The following is a 25898-nucleotide window of genomic DNA, read 5'->3' on the forward strand; positions in this document are numbered from 1 at the left end:
CAGATACAGTCTTGCCCTTAAAAATTACATGTTAGGCATGCGCAAATGAATAATATACGAAAGAGTAACGGTTGCAACAAATTGAAAATTTTTAGAGAGGAGGGGGCATTACTATCGGTTGAAAGTTCAAGATAAACATCTAACAACCTGAAAGTTTATAGGGTTTCGACGCAACTCCCCTGGTATTCAATTAGCCCATACACGCCATTTGGGATAGAGGTGTGCTCCCGGATCATCCCTCATCCGAAACCGACATTATCCTCTTCGGGGAATGCTCTTGGACTATCCCCCTCAAAGATTTGTCCTTGGCATAGCGGAAACTACTACCAAGAGGCATTAGCGGCCTTTGTCTTTCCTTTGTGATACGTCACACATTGTTTGTGGTAGAGACGTGCTCTTAGATCATCCCTCGTCCCAAACCGACATTGTCCTCTTTGGGATATGTTCTTAGACCATCCCCCTCAAGGATTTGTCCTTGACATAGCCAAGACGCGTTGATGGCATTTATCTTTCCTTTATGTGACCATAGATCATGCATCACACAATCTAGTTTATTATCTCTTTTTCTTAGTCAATGCAAACAAGATACGAAGGCGTACTCATGCAAGGGTGTGTGTCATAACCTAAGACATCATAACTACCGATATGCTAAGCGTGACATGAAACTTGTGGCTCCAACCTACGCGCCTAGCATCGAACCGAAGGCAAGCAAGACTCAAATTGACGCGCCTCAATGCCAATCCAAGACCAAGTAAGGTTTGGATCTATCATGCCTTAATGTTGATTCCAAAACCAAGTGAGACTCATTTGTCACTCGGGGTGTGATCATACTTACAATCATTAGCATGTACACAATTAAGTCTAAATGAGAACACAACCAAGGAACTCACGGCTTGAACCAATGTGCCTCAATGCTGATCCAAGGCCATGCGAGACTCGTTTGTGACCCGGGATGTGATTGTGACTCATGCATCCAATAACATGAGCAAACCATACAAAAGCATTCACTATCATACACACAATGAAGCACCGGTAGGCACACATTCTAACTCAACAACATAGCATATTGCCCTAAAATCAACAACCCGACTTTACTAACACTAACCTAACTCGCAAAAACCGAGACTTGCAACTTCACCGAGATCCATTACAAACTGATCCACACTAGGCTCGAACAGAAATTCGTAAAATTGCAAAAATGGACAGAACATAACAGTTTTGAACAATTTTCGGAATCAGAGTCATTATCTTATCAAACGAACTCGAAAAATTATAAAGATTTAATATGTCGTAGAGAAGATCTTAGATAACATTTTTCATGGGGAAGCCAAGTCCAAATTGTTCTATGAAAAGAGCAGTAAATCACTGGAGACAACCCAAAGATTCGTCTATCGAACAAATTCAACGACCGCAGAGAAAAACCTATTTCAAAATCCAAATCTTCACAAAATATGTTGAAATTTCTATGTGTTGTTAATATGGATTCCTTTATAACTTTGTGAAATAAACATGTCCAAATTCAAAAGGGAAAAATTTGTAAAAATTCGAGAAGATAATTGGGTCACTATCTTTACCACACTGGGCAAATTCAACATGGTAAGTGACTAGCTTTCATACCAACCATTTCACCTCAGAAAAATCTGAAATTAAAGTATGCTGTAGATCAAAATGTTTTGAACAACTTTTATAAAGAAGTTTCACTAGATCTGAACTACAAAAATCTCTATAAAATCGGAAAATAGTGAGGGTCTAGTGGTTTTAAAAATTAGAAATCAAAATCAGAACTTAAAAAACCACTCAATCTCCAGTCCAAAACAGAACATGCAATTCAATAAAACTGAATGACAATAAACAATAACTAAAAACCTAAATTACAGCACATCGAAGACAAAACCATCGATCCATACGATGAGCAAGTCAACATAGGATAGAGAATCAGAATTTCACTTGCAAATCCAAGGACATGTGCAAACTATAGAAACAACCATTAACATGCATACAACTGAGCATGGATGAGGATATGACCAAGCCCAACAATGTAGCACATCGCCCTAGCTAAGAGTTCAGGTTTCTACTTACACTTGATTGAGTGGTGGCTAAGCAGTGGCTAAACGGCGAAGGGCGAGAGGCGAGTGGAGAAGTGGCCGAGAGAGAAAAGGCGAACGAGCAAGGGAGAGAGAAGTGAGAAGAATGAGCCAAGCTTGAATATGAGATCGGGGTGCTTCTATTTATAGGCCAAGCTTCCAAAGTCATCATTAATGGCTAAATTTAATCTTCAAGACAATTTGTGTTTTAGGGCTACTTGTCTTCCAAGGCTCACGTAAGGGTCATGATGGCCTAAATCTATTGAGGGCACGTAAGATAGTGAATCGCCCACTTGCATTAAATAACTAGTGTCCAAAGTTATTCATGATCAAACTTGCTCTTCAAAATTATAATGTTCTAGAACTACTTGTCTTCCAAATCTCTAAGTAGAACAATTATGGCCTAAAGCTTATAGGGGACAAGTAAGCTTGTGATCCATCTCTTGCATTAAATGGCTAGCTTCCAAAATTAATTAATTGGTTAAGCTTGGTCTTCAAGACAACTTGGTTTTAGACTACTTCCCCTTCAAGTAGGTGTGTGACTCATTTCTTGCATTAATTTTCTATCTTCCAATAACACTAATGGCCATAATGAGGAAGAAAACAAGGTAGCACAAATTATCACATGAAAGGAGTTATTTGTGTCCATCCACGCTTGACCATGTTATTCGAACCAAGGTTCGTCACAAATTTGGGATTGGACAAGGCTAGGCGTGACCTAGGCCAACCGGCGTGGCTGGGTCCAAAATCAAGATTGATCAGGTGTAGGTTCAATTCAGGTCGACATCAGATCATCCAGATAGGTCTAGGAATTGATCCAATAGATCCAAGGATTGATTCAATCAGGCCCAACGATTAATTTGGGCTAATTTAAGAGCCCTCACAAATGATCCATGGTCAGTTCGTGACCGACTCATGTTCGAGTGTAACTGACTCATGGTCGACCCTCGGTTGTCATGAGGATTGCGTGTGTCAGTCGGTCCGTGACTGGTACACAGTTGCATGAGATCGATCCATGGTCATCGGCAATCAGTGCGTGACAATGTGGAATCACCTTCAACTGGTGCAAGACCGTGTGGAATTGATCCATGACTATGTGTCCATCGATCTGTGACTGTGTGTAATCATCCCATGACCGATCCTCATGGTCAAGCGGCCAATCCATGGTTGAGTAACTCGATCAACTTGCGCAATCGATGGATCAAATCATCATTGATCCCATGGCCAATCCTTCAATTGGACCATAGCCAATCCCTAACCCCCTTTCCCAATCGAGCTGATTGATCCATGACTAACCCTTGGATTGGTCCATGGCCAATCCTCGTAATTGGCACACTGATCCCTCAGCTGTCTCCCATGATCGAAACAAGGGCCAAATCCATGGATGTTATAAGGACACCACAAATACTATAACTTTCATATGATGCTGACTTAAAAGTCATAACTTTGTTTCAATCATTTAAATTCCATAATAAAAAGGAAAAAAAAAAGTTCACTTTAGTGTGAAATTTATTTTAAAAAGTTCACTCAAGTACAAGAAATCCAACATGGCATAACATTTATGGTAAATGTTTTTAAAAAGTTATGTCATCTCAAGTAATCAATTGAAAAAGTATATGACACTCTAGTGATTAAAAATATTATAACTCTCAGTGAGCACCGTCCAAAATTTATGACACTTACGGTGTTTTTTTTTTTCCACTTGTATGAGAGGAGGAAGTTATCACAAGACAATGTTACTTTGGCAAAAAAAATCATAGAGTATTGTGTAAAACTTAGTTATGTGCCATGTGGACTGGGCTAATTGAGTCTCTACATAGGTTAACTCCCTTCATTTTGCCTTAAAACAAAGCTCTTGCTAAGAATTACTGCGAGATTGGGGAATGGCCTTAATAACATCTGGGGATGGAGCTTTGAAAACTTGGATACGTAACAGATGCAGTAGCAGAATCAGGGCATTCTGTTTATTATGTCCCAAAGAAGGTCAATTTAGCATTTTGTTGGTGCACTTTCATATCTAGTTTATTCTGCTGATTGGTCTGTCGGCAGGGATAAAGGTTCCTATTGCTGTGCTAGGAGCTGAGATTGACGAAACGGCTCCACCTGAGCTCCTCAAACAGTTTGAAGAGGCGCTCGCTACGAAGTCCGAGGTAAGCCCATTGCTTTTGATCTTTGTATGATTATTCCTTCCGATGAATGTGCTTATTGTTCCGGATCCCAAACTATTCGAAAAGTTGATGGTGCTTTGCATGTTCGACAAATGAAAAATTTGTCTTAAAAAGATAAAATTCTTTCTTGTAAGCTGATACTTGACGAGGAGCGAGTAGGAGAGTCCCGTTTCTCCATTGTCCAACATGAAAGCCGAACGTGTCCGACTCTGCTTGCCATTTAAAGACAAGACAAGACAGCACAAAGTTCTTGATCACATGCAAATATCCTCAATCCCATTATTGTTCCTGGGGCAGTGCAATTGTTACTAAACTGTCAGTTTCCAACAACATCATGAATGAATTATCTTGTCTGTTAATGAGGTTTTTGCCTTGTTCACTGTATAGTCTTTTCCTTCTCAAAACGGTGTTCGATATAATTTAATCACTGTGATTTGTGGGGACTCAATGACTCTTCCATACCAGGATTTTCAGATTCTTGAATTGAATACGACTCTCTCTGTGTTATAGTCTCTCGTATGAGAAGTTTGGGAATGAATCTGCTTCAATCTTGTCGTGCAGCTTGACAGATTCATGAAGGTCTTTCCCAAAACAGCTCATGAATGGACGGTGAGATACAAGGATGAAGATAAAGCTGCTGCGAAGGAGTCTCATTTAGACATGAAACAATGGTTTGTGAAGTATGTCAAGTAACTGTTCGGGTATGCTTCGTTATTTTCGAAGCACATCTGACTTTGAACCATATTATAAAGGCATGAAAAGTTCAAATGGACAAAAAGATTTAAAACTGAAGTTCTTTGTGGATGCTGCTAATTGGAGATGTGACATTGATAGCAAGAAATCAACCAACAGATATGTTATTTCTTTATTTGGTAAAACTGTGAGTTGGATGAGTAAGAGGCATACGATGCCTTATCTACAACTAAGGCAAAGTATATGGCCCTTACTTATGCTACTAGGAAGTGCTTTGGTGTGCAAAAAGAGCTTACCTTTACACAAGGAAAAGTGAAGATTGGGTGTGATAGCCAAAGCGTTATATTCTTAACTAAGAATCCTAAATTTCATGCAAGAACGAAGCACATCAACATACAATATCACTTCATCCGAGAGAATATGGAACAAAAGGTTGTAATGCTAGAAAAAATTGACATAAGGTCAATAGTGTATATTTTTTTTACCAAAGCAATGAATGCTGAAAATTTTGAATGATATACAATTTTATTGCGTCTTAAGAAGCATGTGGAGTGTTCACCAAATGGGAGAATATTGGGGGTGTGATTCATACTCTCATTGACAGGAAGGCATGGGGTCCCACTCTCAGATTGACCTCCATGGGGATCGCAGGGGCAATGCTCCCAAATCACTAAAAGGTTTTTATAATTTTAACCCATATTTTATTAATAGTTTGGCTTGAGCCTATAAATAATTATTGATATATTTAATCTTTTTTCTTTTAATTAAAATTTATAGCATAGAGGTATGGGGTACTAATTATAGTAAAATCTTCTACCGAACGTAGCCTTAGTTTAAGAATGAACCAAAATAAACATCGTGTCTCGATTTTTCTTTTTCATTTTTACTCTTTATTTCGTTGTGTTTGATTGTCTAATCTAAGCAATAACATACAACATCACACCTTTAATTAATTGGGAGTAGAATGTGATTCCCTAGTTTGATGTTCGAGTTGTCAGGTACTATATTTCTCGTTTCTCAATTTATTTGGACTCTATGTGGTGCACTGTGTTAGAGCTGGCTGTATTAACATAGGAGTAACTAATATGGTACTTTGATTTTTCAAATGACCACAAAAATGTATCGTTTATTGCTCCGCCTTTCCAAAACTTTATGAGAAGGCTTCTTGTTTATGGTTTTTAATGAACAGAACGATTAAAAAAAGGAAAGGGGAAAAAAAGAGCAAGGAAAACAAAATGTAGTTTTCATTTTTAGCTCGGATTTGGAGTCCGCATCCTCACTAGCCACGGTTTCATTCGATAATAGAGACTCATGGACGCCAAACGATTATTCTATAGATCTTTTCAGAAATATCCAATAAAATTGAAACTATAAAAAGAAACAAAAAAAAAAAAAAAATCACGTGATAAACGGCCCATTTGAATGCTTGGACTAATTTACATGTCTTCTTCTCTTTTGAGCAGTTTAACATCTATGCCCGGATAAACCAAAGCAACTTACGAAGGTGTAAGATTCAACAACATATGAGAAATACCAATTGGACGATACATCTAGTACATTTTTGTGCGATCACTATTAAATAACATAGGCATTTGAGCAGACAGAGAATTGTGTGGCCTCACAAATTTTTATGCTAATAACAATCAAATTTCAAAAAATTAATATTTAAGCATCATGTGAAATCTTGTAAGATCAGTTTAATAACGCACTGAGGCCGGATTGAAGGGAGATGGAGGCGAATTTGAGTTAAACTTCTAGCTTTATCAATCATTCAATGAATCAATATTATAACGTTACTTTTTCGATATTCAAAAGATTTGTCGGACAATTTCCGGGCAAAAGAAAAATCGGACACACAACTTTATTTTTCCCTGGTGATGCAAAATAAAAAAATGAACCGTTAAACTAACGCGGACATTCTTCTTGCTGCTTCCCTTGCTCACTTCTTCTTCTTGTTCTAAATCCACGTATCCTTCGCCTCCTCCCAGCATTGATCGCGGATCATCGGAGAAAAGAAAGTTCATACTCATAGCAATGTCCGGTCCACAGTGCTGCGACAACCCTCCGACCCTCAATCCAAGCAGCGGAGATGGATTCATGGAGCAACTGGGTGGCCTCAATGCCTACGTCATCGGCTCTCAGGACTCCAAGCTCGCGATCCTTCTCATCTCCGACATCTTCGGTGTGTGATCTCACGCTTGTGAAAGTTCTGCTCTATTCTTTTCCTTCATTTTTTGTTCTAGTTCTTGGCTTCACTACATGGAGTGGGCTTCGTTAATTGCCGGCTGTTAGGATTTTATTAGTGAGTTTTTGTGATGAATGGTCGTAAGTGAAGAGACAAGAGCTTAGTTTTGATTAGGGAAGGTCGACTTTGTGGTGTTATGACTGTTTATAATCAATGGTTGACTTCAGTTTAATTTTCTCTTTCCTTCGTTTTTGAAGTGCCTGCACATTCACGCTTTTCGATCTTTTTTGTGAAACTTTCTTCCTTTTGCTGCGGTCTCGAGTCTTGATGATAAGTTCGGGGAGTCGTCATGTGGAAAGAGAATGGATTTCATCTACTTTATCGTTGACCAAATAATGTGTTCGGCCCCTTGTGATGTACATATGGTATTCTAATTGATTGTGTGTCTCAATGGTGCAGGGTATGAAGCTCCGAATTTTAGGTATGGACTGTTAACTATCGTAGATCAGCTGAATTCCTGAATATGCATTCCCTTGGAAAAGTGTGGCTGATGCTATTCTGACAAATAACGGTCTCTGGTATTTAAGTATGACTTCTTTCAAAAACTCAATTGTCGCCATGCTTCCGAATTTGCAGGAAACTTGCAGACAAAGTTGCGGCTGCTGGTTTCTATGTGGCTGTTCCTGACTATTTCAACGGAGATCCCTTTTCACCTGAGAATCCTGAGAGGCCTTTCACGGTTTGGCTAAAAGATCATGGAACTGTATGTTTTGTTTTCTCCTACATATCTTAAGTGAGATTTTCGGATTGGATATGAATATTAGGAACTGGTCTGTAAGTCCTTAGCCTTCTTTAGCACGTGGTAATGCGAAATCCTGCTTGATAGTACGTGAAAACTTTGAGATTGTAGAGATTGTTAGGTTGTTGATATTGCTAATGTGCTGGTCAGACTGATTGTGCTTCGTGGCCTATGGCCTTGTCTCGTGCAAATAGTAGAAGACATTGCATTGGAAGTCTTAAGCTTCTAAGATAATGCACATAATACACCCCATAGACACACAAGAGAGAAACCATGGATTAGGATTTTCTATACAACGGAGGTAGGATCATTTTGATGGTTGTTTATTTACTATTTCACTACCAGATTTGTTCACGTTGGCCAATCCTCTAAGAGTAATGTCTTAATAACCAGATAAGCTAGTGAAAATTTAGGGTATCACTTACTTGTGAAATATTTAAAATAAATCCTCATATTTTATATGGGACTTGAGGTGTCACAAATTCCTTCACTGTAATGTACCTACTTTCTTGTCAGTGTTGGATCATATCCCAAAGTGAATTTCCACGATCCAATGTGGAATTCGGTCCATCTTGCCCTTCCCATCATAGAAGTCTATTTGGAGCTGCACCTTATATGAACCCTCTCTCCCCAACAATCACTCCTTACTTTCATCTAATCAGCCAAGGGCCTAGTCCATCAGGGAACCACATGTATATTACAGGGGGTTTTTGCTCTAATACAATTTGTAAGAAAGAACCCCCACCAAATCCACATGTGTCAAGAGTACTCAAGTAACTAAAGAAAGTGGTGACCATTTGTTGGGTTGGTCTTACTTGCAAATCACTCAAGGAGAGGTCAAGGAGACCTCTCTGAGTAGATTTGCGATTGAGGATAGACTATGTCGTTGATTTGACAAGGGTATGGAGTGACCTCTGAGACGAGAGCACTCGAACAAAATGCAGCTTCTTATAAGCTTGTAAGATGGTGTGCGAAAATGGGTCAAACCACATCTTGAATAACGCTGCGGATCACAGGCCAATATGAATGATGATGTGGATAAAATTTACACATGTGATGGGAGAGACCATTTTTATTGATATGTAGCATAGACCAACTCCCAAATGGGCTCCAATTTGTTTGGTGATCAGATTAGCCGATGGCTCATGAGGATTAGGTCGGCCTGTTACATGGCATTGTGCGATGGCTCCTAGGGAGTGGTTTTACACATGCTTTGTAGAAAGGATCTTCCGTCGTTAAACTATTTTTTGGTGTGGTAGACATCCTATAATCTTGATTATTCACACTAAGTAATGAACTCCATTCCTCCGTAGTCTTTCCTTGGCCCATTGAAAGGGTTTTTCCATGGTGTGTTAGAGTTGGTCTATATTGGCTTACTCGTTGCTAGTGTTCGGTTTGGTTGAATTTAATTTATACTCATCTAGGTGTGGAAGGTGCATGTTCCCTGTATATATCTCCTTTGCTTAAAGCTTTAACACCAATTTTACAGGATAAGGGATTTGAAGCTACAAAACCAATTATTCAAGCTCTGAAAAGTAAAGGCATATCTAAGATAGGGGCAGCGGGCTTCTGCTGGGGCTGTAAGTGAAGCATACCTCGACCAACATCTCAGACAATAGAAATATCTCTGCATAACATTTCATCTTTTTTATCTCATGGTATTGTTATTTATGATGGCTTATCTTAAATTGTCTTCTCTCTTCAGCTAAGGTTGCGGTTGAGTTGGCTAAGTGTGAGCTCATCCAAGCTGCCGTGCTATTACACCCTGTATTTGTCACTCTTGATGATATCAAAGGTATGTCTGTGCCATTTCACAACCGTACACGGACTTCACAGCTTCATGATATGCAAAACAAGTTGAAGTATAGTGAAAAATGAGTACGTACATCAAGTTGCATTTATTCAAACTAGAGTATACTGGAAAATGAAGGCAATTGGTATTATCTGCCTCTTTATGTAAAAACTCCGTTTCTTGATGTTTTACAACCTAGGGCAGTTGCACTTTCTCTGCTTATTTAGCCTTCCCTCTCACGATTGTTCAAATCCATGAGTGCATGAGCACTGTGGTCCGAAAAGGAGGATTGTAAAATCATTTTATTCCAGTTGCCCAGAAAAAAAAAATGTCTGTAGACCTTAGTGAGTCAATTCAAGACTGTTTAGCGTGGCCCAAATGGGGTTTATCTAGCATTTTCTTTGTGCACTTTCGCACTAGTTTATTCATCTAATTGGTCTGTGGCAGAGGTTAAGGTTCCTATTGCTGTGCTGGGAGCTGAGATTGATCGTTTTTCTCCACCTGAACTCCTCAAACAGTTTGAAGAGGTGCTTGCTGCTAAGTCCGAGGTAAGAAAGCCCATTGCTTTTAATCTATGCATAAGTATGCCTTCTGAAAAATCTGAGGTCGTTCCAGATGCTACACTATTCGAAAAGCTGATGGTGCTAGACATGCTTAGCAAATGGAAGACTAGTCTTGAAAAGATAAATTTCTTTCATTTAAGCTGCTACTTACCGAGGAATAAGTAGCATAGTCCCATCTCTCCATTATCCAACATGAAAGCCCAACGTGCTTGACTCTGATTGCCATTTAAAGACAAGATAAGACTGGGCTAAGTTTTCCGATCAGATGCAATTATCCTTAACACTTCGTTTTTTTGGGGCTAGTGCGAATGTTGTTATTAAACCTGTCAGTTTCCGAGAACATCGTGAAGTATCTTGTCTGTTAATGAGCTTTATGCCGTTGTTCACCATATAACCTTTTGCCCTCTTCAATTGATGCAATACCATCAATCATTGTGATTTGTGGGGTTTCAATGGCTCTTCCATACCAGGATTTTCAGATTCTCAAATCAAACCCAACTTTCTTCTGTATTGTAGTCTCTCGCAAGACACGTTTGGAAATGATTCTCTTTTGTTCTTGTCATTCAGGTGGACGGATTCGTGAAGATCTATCCTAAAACTTCTCATGGATGGACGATAAGATACAAGGTCGAAGACGAAGCTGCTGCAATGGAGGCACATTCAGACATGATACAATGGTTTGTGAAGTTTGTCAAGTAAGAAACCACATCCCACCTATAGTAAATCGGAAGTAGGATGTGATTATATAGTATGATGATATACGAGTTGTCAGGACCTATATTTCTCGTATCTCAAATTATCTCTACTTTATGTGGTGTAATATGTAAGCGCTGTAAAGAATAATGTCAACAGCTCTAGTATAAGATAAGAAAGATACCGACTATTTACTTCTTCCGACCGAATACCTCGATTCACTTCAAATTCAGTGACGGACAAATTTTTCCGTTGGGTTGCACTTCCTATGAGTAAGCTGTTCAATGTCAGATGAGGTCAAAATTCAGTGTTCATGCATATGTTCTCACCATTTCACCAAAAAAAAAAAAAAAAATCTAGGTTTTCATGCAAATCTCCACTTTTTCGCAAAAAGATCTATTACAAAGCTATATCGCTTGAATCTCAATGTACTTTCAAGTGGTTCACATGAAACGGGTCAACCCTAGTTTGATCGTCAGTGAATGAAGACGAAGCTATATTGCTTGAATCTCAATGTAATTTGGAGTATTAGATACTAGGCGAGTCAACTCAAGTTTGATTGTCGATGATTGGATTAGAGCATCGAAGTTCTAGGGTATGACCAACTATGACCATGGTAGCCGTCAAGTATTGCAGGTTCGGTTGTTACAAATGGATTATTGGTTGATGGTTATGGTAAAGATGTTAGTGAATTAAAATATTTTATTTTTGGAATTAGGCATTAACTTTGGAAACATCTTTCCATAATTAATTCTCCAATATGGCAAAAAACCGCAGGCAATGAGAATATGTACTCAATTTAGGGAAAATAAATTTCATATAATGACCCAAAGTGGGCTTTTTTTCTCTAAAAGGATTTAGAGCCGACCTTATCCTAAACAAGCGCATAAAGTGACTAATTTAGATCCTTTCTTTGTCTGCTTTAGCAACAACTCTCCAGCGGACACGACGTAATTAGAGTTGTCCCAGAGCTCGGTTTGCTGAAGACGAGCAGGCAGTGAAGGGTTGACCTTCCATCAGTGGTCTCGGTGTAATAATTAATTCTTGAACATGCGCACGAGCAAATCAGCAACTTTGACGTATTCGAATGGGTCAAAGAAGATAGCCGGCAACGAGAAGTCCACAGGGGCGTCGAGAAAGCTTGTCGGTTCTGGAATGGATGGACAGGTATCGACGGGGCTGTCAGCGTGGGGCAAGATTTGCTGGGCGTTGGATTGTGGCTGCCCGAGTTCCTGGTGATGACGGTGTATTACCTGAAGGAGCTAGTGAACATCGAGCGGCTGCTTTGATGCTCGCAGGATTATAGTGGACGTTTTGACTGAGCTGCTTCCTTGATGACACCAGAGGATCACGATCACAAGGGCATGGCTTTATGACTTTGTCATCGATTAAGAGGCACGGCAATGGGCCACAATCTCGTGGCGACACTTACGGCGGAAAGTGCTCTCTCTCTCTCTCTCTCTCTCTCATATTCTGATTTGCCGACCTCCGATTTGTGACACATAAAGTCCTATATATAATGCAAACATAGGTCTAAACTTGTTCTCATGGGTTCAATTTAGGTCTTTTCCATGTAATGGGCTAAATTAAGCTCGAGATCTATTTTAATTAATTTCCACGGGCTGAAATGAGATTAAATTAACCTTAATTTGGTCCGTCTTCCCATGCAAATTTCCCCCATTTGGTCCCCAAGTGCTGGCCAAATTTTGTCCTGCTACGTGGGCCTAATCTGTTCACTTTTAAGTTCATGACCATCTACCGCCAATCCAATGCTAATGCAAATAATATAAATATAAACTAAATAATAAATACTCCTAAAACTATATGCTTGGCAATTTAATTTTTAATATTTTTGTTTAGGGTTAAAAATCATCCTAAATTTTCTATGTGATAAATGAATGATCAAGTCACCAAAATTTAGGTCTCAGCACGCCTCTATATTTAATCCAATTTTAAAAACCCATACCCAAATTAAGGTGAGAACACGGAGTGACGGAGCGCGAGATCAAGTAAAGGCAATACAAATCTGGTGACCCAACCCAACTCATATCAACCCAAATAATATTACTAAAACACTTCTAGACTTAATCCAATTTTTCTTTTTTTAAAAAAGACCCAAATTAGGGTGAGAGCACAGGGTGAGCGAGCACAAGATCGAGTAAAGGCAAGAGAGAGTGAAGAAAGAGTAATAAGAGTGGGTTGGATATGAGTAAGTTGGAAAATTATTTAACACTCATATCATCTTGGATTTTACCATTTTAAATTCATTTATAGCCCATTTAGTGAGTTAATACATATAATAACCCAATCCATCAAATATGAGTTAAGAAATGGATTTGTAACCTATTTTGACAAATCTACTTATGAGTACTTGGACTGATTTAGATTCTGTGTTCGCTTTTGAGCAAGTTAACACCCATGCCCGGAGAAATTAAAGCAACTTATGAAGTGCAAGATTCAACAACACATGAGAAATGCAAATTGGATTGTCCATCTAGCCATAAGTACAGTGTTCTACAACTATTGAACACACTATGTTTCGTTTTCATGCCACGTATATTTCTGTGCGGTTACTATCTATTAACCTAGACGTTTATGCAGACAGATGAATATACGATCTCCCAATTTTATTTGCTAACTAACAATGAAAATTGTATGAAATTTTAAATACTATATCTTATTTGAACGTTATGTGCAAAAAATTTTATAAGACTGTCGCAGCAACCGGCCGTGTCCGAATTGCTGATTGACGGAAGCAAATTTCAGTTGAAACTCTCTTTCTAAATTTTGAAATTAATTGACACCAACATGGTTCTTTTCTACTTTGGAATTATTCGAGGGACAACGTCCGGTCAAAAGAAAAAATAAGCAAAACCTTATTTTTCCAGAGAGCGCGCGTCCTGGCGTCACGGGGGATGCAAAGTAAGAGAATTATAAATTCACGCCTCGTTCACCTTCTTCCCACGTTCATCGTCGATCATCGGAAGGAAGAATATTCTTATTCATAGCAATGTCTGGTCCACAGTGCTGCGCGAACCCGCCGACCCTTGATCCGAGTAGCGGAGCGGGACGCGTTGAGCAACTGGGTGGCCTCGACGCCTATGTGGTCGGCTCGCAAGACTCCAAGCTCGCGATGCTCCTGCTGTCCGACGTCTACGGTGCGCAATTTTGCACTTGTGGAAGTTGTCTCCTCTTCTTTTTTCTTCCTGTTTTGTTGCAGTTCTTGGCTGCGCAATATGAAGGGGATTCGTTTATTGCCGTCTGATAGAATTTTTATGGGGGGGTTTAGTGAAGGATGGTTTCCAGTTTCCTTTTTGTGGTTGTGGGCGATGAGACTTGAGCTTAATGTCGATTGGGGAAGGTCGACTTGTGATGGAAAATGACTAGTTGCAGTCAATGGTTGACTTCAGTTTAGTTCTCGTTTCCTTCTTTTGTGAAATGCGTGTGTATTCACACTTTTCCAATCTTTTTCTTGAAACTTTCCTCTTTTTTTCCTGCAATCTCGAGTCTGGAGGTTGTAATGTGGAGACAGAGTGGATTTAATTCACTTTGTCGTTGGCCAAAGAATGTGTATTGCTCCTTGTATCGTATACATGGTATTCTTATTAGATATGTGTGTCTTGATGGTGCAGGGTATGAAGCTCCGAATTTGAGGTAACCATTTGCTATCTAGCTGGATTCATGAATATGTTCATCGGAGAAGTGTGATGGATGATTTTCTGTCATGTTTGCATAAAATGGAAGTACAATGTCTAATAACAGTATCTGGTGTTAATTCGTGACTTCTTTCCTATAACTTAACTGTCACGATGCTTCTGAATTTGCAGGAAACTTGCGGACAAAGTTGCAGCTGCTGGTTTCTATGTGGTTGTTCCTGACTATTTCTATGGAGATCCCTATGCTCCTGAGAATCCTGAGAGGCCTTTAGTGGTTTGGATAAAGGATCATGGAACTGTATGTTCTCTTTTCTCATATCAAACATATATTAAAGTGCTTGTGGTCCTCATCGTTGGTAGTCGGAATGCTCGTGGTTCTCCTTTCTCATATCATACATATGAGGTGTCAAACTCCTCCAGTTAAAGCACTGACTTCCTCATCAGTGTCAAATCATATCCGTGAGCAAATTTCTCCTATCCGTTGTGGGACTCGGTCCATCTTGCCCCTTCCCATCATAGAAGCCTGTTAAGACCCGTGCCTCATTGAGCCCTCATGCTGACGATCATTCCCCACTTTCATCTGATCGACTAGGGCCCTAGTTTGTCCTAAAGCCACACGTCTACCAGAGGCGTTTTGCTCTGATACCATGTGTGGAAAACCACCTGAATCCACTGTGTCAAGCCCTTAAAAGAGTACTCAAGTAACCAAAGAAAGTGTTGACTATTTGTGGGGTAGGTCTTACTTATGAATCACTCAAGAAAATCTCTCAAGCAGACATGTGACTCGAGAATGGACCATGCAGTCGATCTAATTAGGGTGGGAAGCAATTGCCGAGACAAAAGGACTCTAAAAATGGACAGCTCCTTATGTTGTCGATCGGCTCACGAGGATATGGTCGGGCTATTACATGGTATTGTGAGATGGCTCCTAGGGAGTGGTTTTACACATGCTTTGTAGAAAGGATCTGTTGTGTGGAAGAACACCCTAACTAGATGAGAAAGAAAACAAGAATAATCAAGAATACGGAGATTTACGTGGTTCGGCGAAAAAATTCGCCTACATCCACGGGAGAGAGAGAGACAATTTCTTATTTTAGCGTATGTAAAGAGTACAAGGTACAATGCTGAAATAAATAGATCTTTAGATCCCCACTTTCCTAAACCTAGTAGGAAAGGAATTCCACCATAAATATATTATCAAATTTGAAACCCAAATCTAGGAAATATATTAGGAAACAAATAGCCTGCAATCTTCAAGCCTTCCTATATTTCCCGATTGAATTTTGTGAAATTCAAGACAACATCAGCAAATCTCCACCTTTAGCTTGAATAAACCACAAGCCTCCACTTGAACCAAGAAAACGAATATATCTCTCCCTCCACCGTATCTTCACAAAGGTACACCCGCACGTGGATAGGTGCGGCCTCCATCAACTTCAATGATGAGTAAGAGAAATCAAGTCCCTACAGGACTTGAACTTCTTTGTAGTAACCGTCTTCGTGAGCATATCTGTAGAATTATCTTTAGTATGGATTTTCTTCAAAGCAATGCTACCATTCTCCACAAATTCTCGAATTTTGTGGTACCGAACTTCAATGTGTTTCGTTCTAGAATGGAACACTTGATTATTCGCAAGACATATTGCGCTCTAACTATCGCAATATGATGTAGCACTTTCTTGCTTTATACCCAACTCCGTGACCAAACCAATCAACCATATTTCTTCCTTCGCAGCCTTAGTTACTACCATATACTCAGCTTCGGTTGTAGACAATGCTACAATAGGTTGAAGCATTGCCTTCCATGAAATAGCTCCACCACCAAGAATAAAGACATATCCCGTGATGGACCTTCACTTGTCCAAATCACCATTGAAGTCTGAATCGACATAACCTGCTAAATCAATCGATCCTCCCTTGGAACTGAACATTAAACCCATTCTAACAGTTCTAGCCAAATAACGAAAGATCTACTTAACAACTTCCCAATGCTCTTTACCCGGATTGCTCATGTATTGGCTAACGAGACTCACTGCATGAGCCAAATCTAGTCTGCTACAAACCATAGCATACATGAGGCTCCCTACTACACTGGCATAAGGTACTCGAGACATCTTTACAACTTCCTCATGTGAAACAAGGCATTGCTCCTCAGATAATTTGAAGTGATTTGCTAAGGGTGTACTAACCGGTTTAGCTTTACCCATGTTGAACTGCTCCAAGACCTTCTCAACATACTTCTTTTGATTTACCCAAAACTTACTTGCATGTCTATCTCGAAAGATTTCCATGCCAAGGATCCTCTCTGCAGCACCAAGATCCTTCATATCAAACTCACTACTTAACTATGACTTTAGGGAAATAATGTCTCTCATTTTTCTTGCAGCAATCAACATGTCATCAACATAGAGCATCAATAGAATAAGCAACTTATCATCCAAAACCTTGTAGTAGACACAAGAATCATGCACACTCCTCATGTAGCCAATACAAAGCATAAAAGAATCAAACCTTTTATTCCATTGCCTCGGAGATTGCTTCAAACCGTAAAGTGATCTCTTGAGCAAACAAACATGATCCTCTTTCCCTTCCACCTTGAAGCCTTCGGGCTACTCCATATAAATTTTCTCCTCCAAGTCACCATGAAGGAATGACGTCTTCACATCTAGCTGCTCAAGCTCCAAGTCGTATATTGCTACCATAGTTAGTAAAACACGAATTGATGTGTGTTTTACAACAGGGTAAAATATTTCATCGTAATCAATCCCCTTCTTCTGTGCATAGCCCTTAGCAACAAGTCGGGCCTTGTATCTCTCTTACTCTTTCTCCATTGTTGCTTCCTTTCTTCAAAGAACCCATTTGCAACCAATGACATTCCGATCCTTGGGCTTCTTCACAAGTTCCCATGTCTCATTCTTTTGTAACGACTCCATCTCCTCCATCATTACAATCATCCACTTTTCTTTGTGATCACTTTTCAAAGCTTCATGGTAGGAGCCTGGATCACTAGAGCCTACAGTAAGAGCATAAGCAACCATATCCTCAAAACCGTACCTCTCTGGTGCTTTAGGAGTGCTCCTTCCTCAACCCGTCGCAATGGTATGAGGAACTTCAACCGTTTCTTTGACTTCGGGAGCCTCATCGGATGACTCGCCATTCTCTACAGATTTTCTAGTTTCAAGCTCCACCTTAACAATAGATTTATCACTCTCCTCTTCAACAGCCGCGCGTGGCACGCAGCTTGACTTCAACATTGCAGATTCATCGAATATAACATCCCTGCTCGTCAGAACTTTCTTCTCACTTGGATCCCATAATTTGTAGCCTTTCACTCCTTTCTTGTAACCGAGAAATATGCATTGTTTTTATTTTGGATCCAACTTCGAGCGCTTCAAGCTCTGCACATGTACATAAGCAGGACAACTAAATATTCTTAAATTAGAATAATCGACAATTTTACCAATCTATACCTCTTCGAGAATTTTGCATTTAATTGCAATTGATGGAGACCGATTCACAAGATAATATGCCATGCAGACAACTTCTACCCAAAACTCCTTGCTTAGTCCCACATGTAGCCTCATGCTTTGAGCTCTCTCTAATAAGGTCCGGTTCATCCTTTCCGCTACGCCATTCTATTGGGGCTATCTGGAATTGTGAAGTGACGTTTAATTCCTTCATTCTTGCAAAGCTCCATGAATGGTGTCGATTTGTACTCTCCTCCATTGTCCGATCTCAAGCACTTAACCTTCTTCCCCGTTGAAGTCTCAATTTCAGCTTTCCATTCTTTGAACTTTTCAAAGACTTTACTCTTGTGTCGCATGAAGTAGACCCAAACTTTGTGAGAGAAATCGTCAATGAATTTCACGAAGTATTCCTTCCCTCCTTTTGACTTTACCGGTGAAGGACCCCATACATCCGTGTGTACATACTCGAGCATGCCCTTGCTTGTATGAGTTACAGCATTGAACCGTACTCTACATTGTTTTCCTAACACATAAAATTTGCAAAAATCTAATTTGCATGTTTTTATACCTTTGAGTGCATTCCTCTTGAGAAGCTCCATCCATCCTCTTTCTCCCATATGCCCGAGGCGCATATGCCGTAGATAAGTGTTATCTATCTCCGTGCTAGCATCCATGGACACAGATGCTCCACCTTGCACTGTGGTTCCTATGAGTCGATATAGTTTCTCGTGCCTCTGTCCCTTAAGAACAACCAGAGCTCCCTTAATCACCTTCAAGACTCCACCTTGAGCCGTGTACTTGCATCCATTGGATTCAAGTGCTCCCAATGAGATCAAATTCTTCCTTAGACCCAGAACATGACGCACGTCTGCCAAGGTTCTAATAATGCCATCAAACATCTTGATTTTCACGGTTCCAACACCTATAGTCTTGCACGAAGTATCATTCCCCATGAGAACTGAACCACCATCATATGCCTTGTACTCATTGAAGGCTTCTCGATGAGGACACATGTGAAAAGTGCATCCGGAGTCCATGATCCACGAATCTTCAAATATGTCCTTCCCCGACAATATGGACAAGACGTCCCTATCGTTGGTCTCAATGCTGTTGGCTACACTTGCCTCATCCGAGCTCTTCTTCTTTTTCTCGTTCTTATTTGGACAGAATCTCTTGGTATGCCCTTCCTAATTGCACCCGTAGCATCTTCCTTTGAACCTTCCCTTGGATTTTGATCAACCCCTACTGCTCGATCCTCGATCCGTTGATCTTCCTCTTCCTTGATTGCTTTTCTCCTTCGCAAAGAGTCCCTCTCCCGAAGATTTTGAACTACTTGCCATTTTCTGAGTGTCGTTTGAAATTAGGGCAACAGTCACCTCTCCAATCTCCAAGGTTTCCTTGACATAAAGGAGCGTAGTCACCAAGTGGTCAAACGAATCCGGCAACGATGCCAGTAGTAGAAGCGCTATGTCTTCATCCTCAAACTTTACCTCCAAGCTTGTAAGTTCACTAATCATCTTATTGAACACATTGAGATGTTCCAACATATCTCCTCTTTCGCTCATCTGAAGTGAATACAATCTCTTCTTCAAGAACAACTCGTTCGTAAGAGATTTCGTCATGTAAATGCTTTCGAGTTTGAGTCATACCTCCGGAGCAGATTCGATTTATGCTACATATTGAAGGGCCTCATCCGATAGGTTCAATCGGATTGCACTGCACGCCCTCTCCTCCATGTCAGCCCAATCATCATCAGTGATGGTGTTCGACTTGTTTGATCTTCCCAGAAGAACCTTTGATAAACATTGTTGAATCAATAGATCCTTCATCCTTCTCCACCATAGTGTAAAACTATTCTTCCCAGTGAATCGTTCAATATCAAATCGAACGGTTGAACCTCTTCCAGCCATCTAGTTAGAAGTCGCAATACAGGAACAGAGAACCCAGATTGCTCTGATACCAATTGGTGTGCGGAAGAACACCCTAACTAGATGAGAAAGAAAACAAGAATAATCAAGAACACAGAGATTTACGTGGTTCGGCAAAAAAATTCGCCTACATCCACGGGAGAGAGAGAGACGATTTCTTATTTGAGTGTATGTAAAGAGTACAAGGTACAATGTTGAAATAAATAGATTTTTAGATCCCCACTTTCCTAAACCTAATAGGAAAGAAATTCCACCATAATGATATTATCAAATTTGAAAACCAAATCTATGAAATATATTAGGAAACAAATAGCCTGCAATCTTCAAGCCTTCCTATATTTCCCGATTGAATTTTGTGGAATTCAAGACAACATCAGTAGGATCTTCTGTCGCTAAACTCTTTTTTGGTGTGGTAGACACCCTATACTCTTGATTAATCACACTAAGTAATGAACTCCATTATTCCGTAGTCTTTCCTTGGTCCATTGAAAGGGTTTTTCCATGTGTCCTTGGTGTGTTAGAGTTTGTCTATATTGGCGAGTTTTCGGTTTTGCTGAATTTAATTTATACTCATCTAGGTGTGGAAGGTGCATGCTCCCTATAGATATCTCCTTTGCTTAAAGCTTTAACACCAATTTTACAGGATAAGGGATTTGAAGCTACAAAACCAATTATTCAAGCTCTGAAAAGTAAAGGCATATCTAAGATAGGGGCAGCAGGCTTCTGCTGGGGCGGTAAGTGAAGCATATCTGGACCAACATCTCCGACAATAGAAATATCTCTGCATAACATTTCATCTTTTTTATCTCATGGTATTGTTCTTTATGACTTATCTTAAATTGTCTTTTCTCTTCAGCTAAGGTTGGGGTTGAGTTGGCTAAGTGTGAGCTCATCCAAGCTGCCGTGCTATTACACCCTGCATTTGTCACTCTTGATGATATCAAAGGTATGACTATGCCATTTCACAATCGTACACGGACTTCACAGCTTCATGATATGCAAAACAAGTTGAAGTATTGTGAAAAATGAGTATGCACATCAAGTTGCATTTATTCAAACTAGAGTATACTGTAAAATGAAGGCAATTGGTATTATCCGCCTCTTTATGTAAAAACTCCCTTTTCCTGATGTTTGTTTTACAATCTAGGGCAGTTGCACTTTCTCTGCTTATTTAGCCCTCCCTCTCACGATTGTTCAAATCCATAAGTGCATGAGCACTGTGGTCCGAAAAGGAGCATTGTAAAACCATATTATTCCAGTTGCCCAGAAAAAAAATGTCTGTAGACATTAGTGAGCTAATTCAAGACTGTTAAGCGTGGCCCAAATAGGGTCTATCTAGCATTTTCTTTGTGCACTTTCGCACTAGTTTATTCATCTAATTGGTCTGTGGCAGAGGTTAAGGTTCCTATTGCTGTGCTGGGAGCTGAGATTGATCGTTTTTCTCCACTTGAACTCCTCAAACAGTTTGAAGAGGTGCTTGCTGCTAAGTCCGAGGTAAGAAAGCCCATTGCTTTTAATCTATGCATAAGTATGCCTTCTGAAAAATCTGAGGTCGTTCCAGATGCTACACTATTCGAAAAGCTGATGGTGCTAGACATGCTTAGCAAATGGAAGACTAGTCTTGAAAAGATAAATTTCTTTCATTTAAGCTGCTACTTAGCGAGGAATAAGTAGCATGGTCCCATCTCTCCATTATCGAACATGAAAGCCGAACGTGCTTGACTCTGATTGCCATTTAAAGACGAGATAAGACTGGGCAAAGCTATCTGATCAGATGCAATTATCCTCAATCACTTCGTTTTGTTGGGGCTAGTGCGAATGTTGTTATTAAACCTGTCAGTTTCCGAGAACATCATGAAGTATCTTGTCTGTTAATGAGCTTTATGCCGTTGTTCACCATATAACCTTTTGCCCTCTTCAATTGATGCAATACCATCAATCATTGTGATTTGTGGGGTTTCAATGGCTCTTCCATACCAGGATTTTTGGATTCTCAAATCAAACCCGACTTTCTTCTCTATTGTAGTCTCTCGCAAGACACGTTTGGAAATGATTCTCTTTTGTTCTTGTCATTCAGGTGGATGGATTCGTGAAGATCTATCCTAAAACTTCTCATGGATGGACGATAAGATACAAGGTCGAAGATGAAGCTGCTGCGATGGAGGCACATTCAGACATGATACAATGGTTTGTGAAGTTTGTCAAGTAAAACACCACATCCCACCAATAGTAAATTGGAAGTAGGATGTGATTATAGAGTATGATGATATACGAGTTGTCAGGACCCATATTTCTCGTCTCTCAAATTATCTGGACTTTATGTGGTGTAATATGTAAGAGCTGTAAAGAATGATGTCAACAGCTCTAGTATAAGATAAGAAAGATATCGACTATTTACTTCTTACGACCGAATACCTCGATTCACTTCAAATTCAGTGACGGACAACCTATGAGTAAGCTGTTCAATGTCAGATGAGGTCAAAATTCAGTGTTCATGCATATGTTCTCACTTTTTCACCCAAAAAAAAAAAAAAATCTAGGTTTTCATGCATATCTCCACTTTTTCACAAGAAATCTATCACAAAGCTATATTGCTTGAATCTCAATGTACTTATTGACATGAAACAAGTCAACCCTAGTTTGATCGTCAATGAATGAAGACAAAGCTATATTGCTTGAATCTCAATGTAATTTGGAGTATTAGATACGAGGCGAGTCAAATCGAGTTTGATTGTCAACAATTGGATCAGAGCATTGAAGTCTTGGGGTATGACTAACTATGACCATACTAGCCACCAAGTACTGGAGGTTCAGTCGTTACAAATGGATCGATTGATGGCTATAGTAAAGATGTCAGTGAATTTAAAAAAAGGATTTAGAGCCAACCTTATCCTAAACAAGCGCAACTAATTTAGATCCTTTCTTTTTCTGTTTTAGCAACAACTCTCCAGCGGACACGACGTAATTAGAGTTGTCCCAGAGATCGGTTTGCTGAAGACGAGCACGCAGTGAAGGGTTGACGTTCTGGAATTGATGGACAGGTATCGACGGGGCTGACAAGATTTGCTGGGCGTTGGATTATGGCTGCTTTGATGCTCGCAGGATTATACTGGACGTTTTGACTGAGCTGCTTCCTTGATGACACCAGAGGATCACGATCACAAGGGCATGGCTTCCATGACTTCGTCATCGACAAGAGGCACAGCAATGGGCCACAATCTCGTGGCAACACCAACGGCGGAAAGTGCTCCTCTCTCTCTCTCTCTCTCTCTCTCTCTCTCTCTCTCTCTCTCTCTCTATGTGCTCTGTGACACATAACATCCTATATATAATGCAAATAATGCAAAAGTAGGTTTAAACTTGACCTCATAGGCTTAATTTAGGTGTCACGTCCCGATCCTCAAGCGCGTGCCTATCCTTTTCTAGTCGATAAAAATTATGCGACTTCCCAGAACGAATCGCCGACCCTTTCATATTATTGCACATGCGGAAGCAAAAATAAATCCCCTAACAGTAATCATATCAGGATAGAAAAGCAAGACATCACATTATCAAACAAACCACACTTTTATAAACATACTGAGTCATTTACACAAGTCTATAACCAAAAGACTAGTTCTCAAAAAGAGGTTGTCCTATCTAACATGCTCTTCAAGTCACCTCAGCTCAGCTCCAAGTCCGCTCTCTATGGTCCTGAAAATTTTAAGCCCATGATGGGATGAGATATAAATCTTAGCAAGTTCACGGTCTAAGCCCCGATTATGAGAGAAATACACCTAGAAGTTTCCTAACCACACAAACACTCAATTGGCACAGAGGACTTACCTCGCCTCAGTTACCTTCCTGCACATCAGTACAGTTCATATCGCAATGCATATAACAACCGGAACATCTCATCAACTCAACAATCATGTGTTCCAATTGTTAATTACACCCCTTAAGGGTACAGCCAACTCTGAATTTGGCGGTCTTCTGGCATTGTCAGGCGTCGTCTCACCTCCTTTGAGTACAGCGATGTCTCTTAATTAGACGGCTTCCCCAAAGGGGCATAAGTCCAGAATCTACTGCAATCCGAGTCCTAATGAATGGGTAACGTCCGGCTTAACAGCCCAGGACGGTTTCTCTTAATCAACACACGACCAATCAATCTCAGCCCAGGACATTGTACATTGCACTCAAATGCCTCAATTAAAATAGTGAACCTGGTCTATTTTCTTCGTATTAGAAATACACGGTAAAATAGTCGTGTGTGGGTACACAGTCAATTCACACTAGAAAAAATGATATCCTCCAATTTAAAATCCCACTAGTTTATATTGTGTATCAAACTATTTTTTGTGTTAAAATCCGACACCCGGGATTTTCTGAATAAATAATGAATTTCACGAATTTTGGAATTAAATACTGAAAATTCCAATCAGCACTCAATTTGCACAAATTAACATCCAATTGCATAAACTAAACACATCATTGCAATTAGTACAAAATTCCGATCACCGGCTATCCTAGTCTAATTTCCAGAAAATAATTAATAATTACATAAATTACCGGAAATTAAATAAATTACAAAATAAATAAATTTAAAGCATTTAATTGAATTAACCTAAACTAACTAAACTAAATAATCTAACTAATAATTAAATCTAACCATCCTATATAATTTAATCTAAGTACACTAACTAAATGAACTAACTAATTCCTAACTAATCCACCTAACTAAACTAATTAAACTAACTAAATACTAACTATATACTTAATCTAACTAAGCCATCCTAAGCCTAATTAACATAATTAATCCACTAATTAGCTAACTAACACACCTCTAAGTGTCATTAGCCCACTAATTAAGGATTAGAACGCAACTCACCGGTTTGCACGAAAATCAGCTCACGGCGACGGCGGCACAATGGCAGCCGAGACTTAAGCTCACGGCGAGGCCAACAGAGCTCGGACCGGGCCGAAATCGGCCTACGAACTTGCTACTCAAGCTGAGAAAACCGGCACAGAAGCTGCTGGTTTTGGTCTTGAACTTCGAAGGCTGAAGCAGGCTTCGAGAGGGCTGGTCGTGTGGGCCTGCTGCAACGTGAAGGATGGATCGGTGGGCTAGGCTATTTCGATTATTGCTGGACAGAACAACGAAACAGAAGCGCTCAAAGATGGGGGCTTCACGGCTAAGGCTGACCGAGCAAAGAAATCGCGGCCAAAATGAGAAGCCGATGGTGGAGATGGACGGCTTGGACGCGTGCTGCTGCAGGGGGAGTCAACTTTGCTGGGGGAGAATCCCTTTAGTTGACCGAGGTGTCGGAGGCGTGGACGTGTGGCAAGGAAAGTTCAGTGGGTGGAGGTGTGCGTGAGTGCTGAGCAGAAATTGTTTCGGTGGAGGGGATGAGTAACATCGGTGGCGTCGAATCCAAGGGGAAGCAGTGGTCTTCGGCAAAAACAAAATAGAAGAAAAGAAAGGCAGCAGCCGAGAGAGATAAATGAAAGCGAAGCAGCACCGTGAAGGAGGAGGAAAGAGGAACGACGTGGACGAAGCTGCACCGAATGAAATGAAAAGGAAGAGGCGTCCGTGGAGAGCAGCTGGATGGATCGACTAAGGAGATTGGAACAAAGGAATTGGTCAAAGATAAATATCTAGGCATTGTCCCCCCCCTCAATTTCTTTCTAGCAAATATAATCCAAGAATTAACTAAATTGATGCCAAAAATCAGCTCCTAAACCATAGCTCGAATTTCACTGATTTTATAATTCAATTTCATCCTCAAATTCTCAATTTTGAAGTCCAATTTCATCGAAGAAAAATCCCATACACTTTCACAAATTCCCATCACCCAGTAGTTCGGCTTAGAAGTCGAAATCTCCTTCAAATG

General features: G+C 40.0%; 2 protein-coding genes and 1 long non-coding RNA gene across 4 annotated transcripts; 2 read left to right on the forward strand and 1 right to left on the reverse strand.

Annotated features, from left to right (window-relative positions):
- The first annotated feature begins 6849 nt into the window (after positions 1 to 6849).
- LOC104424945 (endo-1,3;1,4-beta-D-glucanase) lies at positions 6850 to 12274 on the forward strand. Of its 2 annotated transcripts, XM_039306375.1 has the most exons (8): positions 6850 to 7127; positions 7590 to 7611; positions 7767 to 7893; positions 9419 to 9509; positions 9635 to 9724; positions 10169 to 10269; positions 10852 to 10979; positions 12076 to 12274. In XM_039306375.1, the coding sequence occupies exons 1-8, from the start codon at positions 6980 to 6982 to the stop codon at positions 12080 to 12082; spliced, it is 714 nt and encodes a 237-aa protein (XP_039162309.1). In that variant the 5' UTR covers positions 6850 to 6979; the 3' UTR covers positions 12083 to 12274. The 2 variants fall into 2 exon arrangements, with proteins under 2 accessions (XP_039162309.1, XP_010035807.1); XM_010037505.3 differs by lacking the exon at positions 12076 to 12274 and having other exon boundaries at positions 10852 to 11178.
- A 1691-nt stretch (positions 12275 to 13965) lies between these two features.
- Positions 13966 to 22432, forward strand: LOC104430106 (endo-1,3;1,4-beta-D-glucanase-like). Its single transcript, XM_010042869.3, has 7 exons — positions 13966 to 14135; positions 14610 to 14631; positions 14805 to 14931; positions 20672 to 20762; positions 20885 to 20974; positions 21422 to 21522; positions 22106 to 22432. The coding sequence occupies exons 1-7, from the start codon at positions 13988 to 13990 to the stop codon at positions 22235 to 22237; spliced, it is 711 nt and encodes a 236-aa protein (XP_010041171.2). The 5' UTR covers positions 13966 to 13987; the 3' UTR covers positions 22238 to 22432.
- Positions 22433 to 23576: 1144 nt separating this feature from the next.
- On the reverse strand, positions 23577 to 25660 carry LOC120290926. Its single transcript, XR_005548713.1, has 2 exons — positions 24896 to 25660; positions 23577 to 23721 (listed from the first exon to the last, which is right to left on the reverse strand). It is a non-coding gene; the product is annotated as an uncharacterized LOC120290926 (long non-coding RNA).
- Positions 25661 to 25898: the final 238 nt, after the last annotated feature.

Source organism: Eucalyptus grandis, chromosome 2 (assembly GCF_016545825.1).
Source record: "Eucalyptus grandis isolate ANBG69807.140 chromosome 2, ASM1654582v1, whole genome shotgun sequence".
Classification (NCBI taxonomy): Eukaryota; Viridiplantae; Streptophyta; class Magnoliopsida; order Myrtales; family Myrtaceae; genus Eucalyptus; species Eucalyptus grandis.

What these genes read in the sequence shown, in the direction of transcription:
- LOC104424945 (XM_039306375.1), top strand. Translation starts at nt 6,980, where the DNA reads ATGTCCGGTCCACAGTGCTGCGACAACCCTCCGACCCTCAATCCAAGC. An exon ending in TATGAAGCTCCGAATTTTAG is followed by an intron (nt 7,612 to 7,766) that starts GTATGGACTGTT and finishes CCGAATTTGCAG; the next exon opens with GAAACTTGCAGACAAAGTTG. An exon ending in CACTCTTGATGATATCAAAG is followed by an intron (nt 9,725 to 10,168) that starts GTATGTCTGTGC and finishes GGTCTGTGGCAG; the next exon opens with AGGTTAAGGTTCCTATTGCT.
- LOC104430106 (XM_010042869.3), top strand. Translation starts at nt 13,988, where the DNA reads ATGTCTGGTCCACAGTGCTGCGCGAACCCGCCGACCCTTGATCCGAGT. An exon ending in TATGAAGCTCCGAATTTGAG is followed by an intron (nt 14,632 to 14,804) that starts GTAACCATTTGC and finishes CTGAATTTGCAG; the next exon opens with GAAACTTGCGGACAAAGTTG. An exon ending in TGCTTGCTGCTAAGTCCGAG is followed by an intron (nt 21,523 to 22,105) that starts GTAAGAAAGCCC and finishes CTTGTCATTCAG; the next exon opens with GTGGATGGATTCGTGAAGAT.